The 6,450-nt window shown below is 41.1% G+C and overlaps 1 protein-coding gene across 1 annotated transcript; it reads left to right on the forward strand.

Moving 5' to 3' along the window:
* Positions 1–4,047: 4,047 nt before the first annotated feature.
* On the forward strand, positions 4,048–5,725 carry LOC137257743 (zinc finger MYM-type protein 4-like). Its single transcript, XM_067795159.1, has 4 exons — positions 4,048–4,318; positions 4,550–4,799; positions 5,029–5,264; positions 5,511–5,725. The coding sequence occupies exons 1-4, from the start codon at positions 4,120–4,122 to the stop codon at positions 5,708–5,710; spliced, it is 885 nt and encodes a 294-aa protein (XP_067651260.1). The 5' UTR covers positions 4,048–4,119; the 3' UTR covers positions 5,711–5,725.
* Positions 5,726–6,450: the final 725 nt, after the last annotated feature.

Below are 6,450 nucleotides of genomic sequence, written 5' to 3' on the forward strand. Positions count from 1 at the left end.
TCGTGATACAGAATTATGTATTCTACGACTTAGTTTAGGAAACATTTTGTATGTAAGTTACAAATGCTTGAACGGTAATACTTAAATAGGTAAAATTATGTTTATATAAGCTTTTAGCTGAACCCTTGTGAGGTGAGGAAAAGTCCCTGCGTGTGCTTAACTCACACGTGGCATTCCGAGTCGAGCTGTGGATTTTGCACTGGAACATTGACGAAGATTTTTAACATATTTCATCATTTTAGCATGTTCTGTGTAAATCAGTTACCGTTGCACTGGCATATGGGTAAAAGGAGGGTTTCTCTCATCCTGTTGAATCTTCAATAATCTCGCCAGTGACAAGTTGGATACAGTAGCTCTCTGACCTGTTGCACCGTGTTCCAGCGTTGGTGACTATCGATTTGGGTTTTTAACAAATATATACTAGCTTCATGTAGAAAGGATCTGCTGTGTTCGGTTAACAAAAGTTGTTTTGAGCGAAAATATAGTATGATTTGGTGTATGTTTGTTATAATGAACCGTGTCCTTAAGTAATGAAATGAATACAAAATATACTGGAATGAGCATTGTTTGCAAATAGTGGTCTCGCTACATTCACGGTCAAAATGAAATAGCCAGATTTATATCGCAAAGATTAATCACAATCTTAGATACAGTCCACAAGAGATGTTGGTGGCTAGCTCACTCTGGTAACTCCGGTCTGGTCCTCGGTATCCCCATTTCAACATTTCTGAAGTTTAATGACTGTCGACTGCGATTTAAAAGAGCCTCTATTTTTAAAAGTTGATTGATCAAGGTGACAAGACTCAACGTGTTAGCGATGCTTTCAAAACGTTTTAAGTTCGACATGCGGAAGACAAGTGTGAGCCAGAGAACAAAGAGTAATTTACTCGCGGTTTTTGTACCGGTAAATCTCCGTTTAATCTATTCACAACCCTGCAATAACAAGTCACAAGTAATGACCATTATAACGAAACCAACATTATGTTGAAAATAAATTGTAATACAGACATGTCATATTTGTATTTGCAAAATATCTAAGTTTTCTTTGAAATAGTGTAATGGGCAAACACAGCACCCCATTGCTTGTCGTAAGAGGCGACTAAATTGGGCAACCTGTTTGCCGTGGGTTGCGTCCCGTGTCGGTGGAGGACGGGATCCTGGTGGTTGAGGGCAGTAGGAGACTGAATCATTTTGCTCTTATTGCTGAACATACCACTTCGGCCCTTACTTCACCTAGACGGGTGGTAGAACTGACCCAGTTCTATCAATCGGCTGGTCACGCCCACCCCTGAGCTACAACTATGTAATGCTCAAAATTTATAAAACTGTTGATTTGATTTTTCATGCTTGGCTATTTTGAGATTGTTATTTCAAACCCATCATTTTATGTATGTTTTTGCCTAGAGTCGTATGCCGAGAAGGCGGTGGCTCATCTTTAAGTTTTCTGTTGGAGTATATCATCCGGGTATCCTTAGTGCTGCAAGCTGGAGATCCGCTTGTTTCTAGCATAGTCATTGTCATACTCCGTGGTGGGTGGGGAGGTCGGATGACGAATCATTACCACTTAGCATGGAATACCAAACCCCAAACAAAAAAAAGCCGAAACGTCCACTTGACATTGATTATGATGAACAGCGACCTTCCAAATCCGTTGATTATTGCCCTCGTTTCCTACTTCTTGAGACTCTTGATCAAACTCCATTAAAGCTGAATCCGTTTGCTGTATCAAAAGGTATCCACGGAATAGCCGGAGAAATTAAAGACGTGAAACGCTTGCGTTCTGGATCTCTGTTGCTTGAATGTAATAGAAAACAACACGCAACCAATCTGCTGTCCACTGAAATGTTTGTTGGAGTTCCGGTTAAGGTGTCTGCACATAGAACTCTGAACACCAGTAAAGGTATTGTAAGAGATCGAGACTGTCTATTTCCATTGTTTGACATTGTATCGGAAATGAAGGATCAAGGAGTGATAGATGTAAAGAGATTTTCAAGCCAGAAGAATAATGAGGTTGTTCCAACTAACACGTACCTGTTTTCGTTCTCTGCACCAAATGCGCCCAAATCAATCAAGGCAGGTCACTACAATGTTAACGTTGATTTGTACATCCCCAATCCTTTGCGGTGTTTTAAATGCCAGAAATATGGACATGGTGTGAACACTTGCACATTGTCTGTTGTGTGTGTTCTCACTGTGGTGAGAAAACACACACAACAGAAGATTGTGACAGTGATTTTAAAAAATGCACCAACTGCTCAGGCGATCATTCGTCATTTTCTAAACAGTGTCCTGTTTGGAAAGAGCAAATGGAGATAAACAGAATAAATTTTACTCAAAATATCTCCTTTCCTGAGGCAAAACAACTGGTAAAGAGATCTGATCTTCCAGAAAGTTATGCTACAGTAGCAAAAACACCATCTGAGTCTAGCTCTAAAAGAACAAAATCATCCACAGGATGCCAAACTATCTTGACTTGGGTCCATTGCGACTCTCCACAGATGCTATATCCTGGTATATCATCACAGACTGAGGAATCACTTCCTAGTACATCAAAGTCGTGTTCTGATGACAAATCATCATCATCTCAGTCACACTCCAAGTCTCAATCGACAGCTGATAGTCAACACAACACAAGTAAACCTAAGCCTAAGCCTGATGCTTCCAAACAACAACGTGGCACAGCTCCTAAAGGGTCACAAAAAAAAATTCAATTGTTCAACAAATATGGGTCTCTTGAAGACATGGACGTTTCCGAAAACGTCCATTCTAGGGCACATAGCTTGTCGCCCTCCAAAAGAGTGCGGGGTAGATCCCCAATAAATCCCCCAAAAGATAGTTTATTCCAGCAATATTCTACAGTGGAACTGCAGAGGACTGAGGACTAACTTACATGAATTACAGCTATTAGTCCAAGATTTTACACCTTCAGCGATCCGTCTGCAGGAGACGTATTTAAAACAGACAGATACTTTGGATCTTCGTCATTACAAACCATATCATTGCTTTTCACCTCCAGGTGATAAGGCCACGGGAGAATCTTCCATTCTAATCAAAGAAAACATTATCCATAGCCCCGTTTCAATTAATACTAATCTTCAGGCCGTTGCAGTACGACTAACTTTGCACGTTGCGTTTACATTATGCTCTCTCTATATCTCTCCGTCTTTGACATTTGCCAAAACCGTTCTTCAAACTCTGTACGACCAACTCCCGAAGCCCTGTGTTATAATGGGAGATCTGAATGGGCACAACCCACTCTGGGGTAGTGTAACTACAAACACTAAAGGTATGTTGTTGGAGGACTTTTGTTCTGACAATGATTTATGTATTTATAAGTATAGGAGAAAAAACGCCTCCGAAGTTTTGGTAGAGAATGTAAACCTGAGGGGTAGGGAAATCCCGAAGGTTTACATTCTCTACCAAAACTGAGGAGAAGTTTTTTCTCTTGCTTATAAACCGTCATTTTAAATATTGCGTTATAAGGAATTAGGACCTCACTATACCGCGAACATTCGGAATGACAGCAATGTCGCAACTCTAATGCACAAGTTAGAAAACGCACGGGATTTTCACGCAGTGCACGTGTTTTTTGTGAGTGAGTCAGTTATATACCACGTGGTTACTTGAATCCGCTCATTGCTAACCATGGCAAACCAGAGCGAAGACGAAATGTTTTTAACACAGTCGCAGTTTAAGAAAGATGATGACAATGCTGCTGCTGCTGCTGCTGCTGCTGCTGCTGCTGCTGCTGCTGCTGATGATGATGATGATTTTCTGTTCCGTTTCGCGGCACCTTTGACTGAGGAAGATATTGAAAGGAAATTATCTCGATGTGTTCCAAGAACGACAAGGTACAAAAATGATTGGGCGAAAGGAGTATTCAGGCGATGGCAAGAAGAGCGTCGGACGAGGTCAATGGATGCAAACATCGCGCTGTCGTCGTCCGTTTTGACTGAAGACTTGCTGGATATGACTGCTAAAGATATAAATACAGCCCTAAAGTATTTCCTATTCGAGGCGAGGAAAGTGGACGGGACTTGCTACCCAGCTGTTACTGTGTATGGGCTATTCACGGCAATAGCGTCACACTTGAAAGCTAACAAATCTCCTTACAATCTGATGGAAGGCGAAGAGTTCCAGGACAGCAGACAGGCACTGGACGCATGCATGCGTGAGAGGTCCACAGCTGGTCTTGGAGCAGACGTGAGAAAACCTACAGAGGTGATAACTCGAGACGAGGAGAACACTCTGTGGGAGAAGGGGGCTCTTGGAGAAGGCACGCCGCAAAAACTCCTGGACACAGTCCTCTACTTAACTGGTGAGTTGCATTTTGCATTTGATTTCCCTGTCGAAAAGTCGGATATTAGCAATTTTGGCATTTACAATCAAACCTTCACATCGAAAATAAATGTGATTAACTGGAACAAAATGCCCGACTTCACTTTGAGGCAAACCAAACCAAACAAAGTTTGGATGGATATTTTGAATCCCGTGTTAAGACCAAAATAGATAAACATTATATAATTGTGTACGGAATTTTATTTTCCAGGACTTAACTTCGCCTTGAGAGGTGGAAAGGAACATCGGAGTTTAAGACTACACCAACAACCTCAGATTACAGGCCCACATACAGACCAGAACGGCCGCAGGTACCTGCAGTATGTGGAAGACGTCTCTAAGACAAATGCCGGGGGAGTGAAAGACAGGAAACTGCAGAAGAAAAAGGTGCGAGCGTATGAAAATACCAAGAACCCGGAACGATGTTATGTGCGCCTTTTCATGAAGTACAAGTCACTTTGGTATGTATTAGATGTTTTCTGATACATTTCTGATACATGTTATACATTCTTTAGATATACCACTCATTTAATCACATCATGCGGGTGACTTGACCCATACTGCATGTAAATTGTCTTATAATTTTACTCCCTGATGATGATTGCACGCATTGGTTTAGGGGCATATAAATGACAAATGCAAACATTTCATACTTAATTGATTCTATGTCAACACAATTTAACTTTCCAGCCTACCATCTTCAACTCGAGCAAATGCGTTTTACTTCACCCCGATGAAGAAACCTAAGGATGGAAAATGGTACCTAGAGTCGCCCATGGGCCACAACACAATCCAGACAACGGTGAAGAGAATATGTGCTGAAGCCGGAATTGAAGGAAGGAAAACGAACCACTCGCTCAGATGCACTGCTGCTACCCGTCTCTACGAGGCAAACATAAGCGAGCAACAGATTTGTGAACAAACTGGTATGTAACTCAATGAATATCTGCAAAACACGAATGAAACTTGAAGTGACTGGGCCAAATTGCAATTTGGCGATTTTAAATGCTAGAACTTGTGATGTCAACATGTGTTATGGTTAACATGCCAAGATCCGGGTTCGAATCCCAATGATGGCCCCAAGCAAAGCGATTACAATATCATATAAATTGCTTTTCAAACGGTTATGTACAATTTGAAATGACTTATCAAGATGAATTCTTTTATTGTAGGTCACAAAAGCGAGGCAGTGAGGGTTTACAAGAGAACCAGTGATCAACAACAAGCAATGGCGTCAGATGTTCTCTCATGTTCAGCTCCAAAGAAAACTCAGACGTCTGCGACAGTGTCGGTTCCTACTTCAGAGGGAGATTCCGGTACAACACAAACTGTCGCTCACGGAAGTGTTACAATGACGTTCAATTTCAATTAAAACACTGTTGTCAGAGTTTTTGTTTTTCCTTTCCTGTGAATGCAGATTTCGGTGGCTGATCGCTCCAAACCGGTACTTTCGGGACGAGGGTTTACTCCTAGTAAAACCTGGGAATAGGTTTTACTTAAATCTAGTTAAACCTATTCCCAGGTTTTACATTGGGAGTAAAACCTCTTACCGGGTATTGGTGCAAGTAGAAAGGATAATGACCATTAAAGGCAGTGATCAGAATTAGGTTTATAATAATGGTTCCAACACATATTTACACCCTGGTACAGGGACCTATTCTTCTCTCGACTTGTCACTCACAAATTCAGAACTACCTAATGAATTTGAATGGTCAGTCCACGATGACCTCTGTGGAAGTGATCATTTTCCTACTATACTAAAATCTGTAACTCCATCTGATATTCCTCCATCATCAAGGCGGAATTTTAAAAAGGCTAACTGGGCTTTATATGAAACACTGTGTGCTAAAAAACTTAATCCTGAGCGTTTTGTTGACGTTCCTGATGCTACTGAATGTTTTTTCTGATGAACTGAATTCCACAGCTGATGAGTGTATACCAAAGTCCTCTACAGTTCTACATATTCGAAAACCATGGTTCAGCCATGAATGCAAACAAGCTAGGATGGCAAGGAAAAAAGCAGAACATTATTTCCGTCGCCATCCTATGGTGCATAATTTACATAAATTTAAATTTTTAAATGCTAAAGCACGGCGTACTTTTAAACAGAAC

Source organism: Haliotis asinina, chromosome 12, assembly GCF_037392515.1.
Source record: "Haliotis asinina isolate JCU_RB_2024 chromosome 12, JCU_Hal_asi_v2, whole genome shotgun sequence".
Classification (NCBI taxonomy): domain Eukaryota; kingdom Metazoa; phylum Mollusca; class Gastropoda; order Lepetellida; family Haliotidae; genus Haliotis; species Haliotis asinina.

Bases quoted from the DNA above. Each gene is read 5' to 3' on its own strand.
- LOC137257743 (XM_067795159.1), top strand. From the start codon at position 4,120: ATGGAAGGCGAAGAGTTCCAGGACAGCAGACAGGCACTGGACGCATGC. The intron at 4,319-4,549 runs GTGAGTTGCATT...TTTATTTTCCAG, and splicing joins CACAGTCCTCTACTTAACTG to GACTTAACTTCGCCTTGAGA. The intron at 5,265-5,510 runs GTATGTAACTCA...CTTTTATTGTAG, and splicing joins ACAGATTTGTGAACAAACTG to GTCACAAAAGCGAGGCAGTG.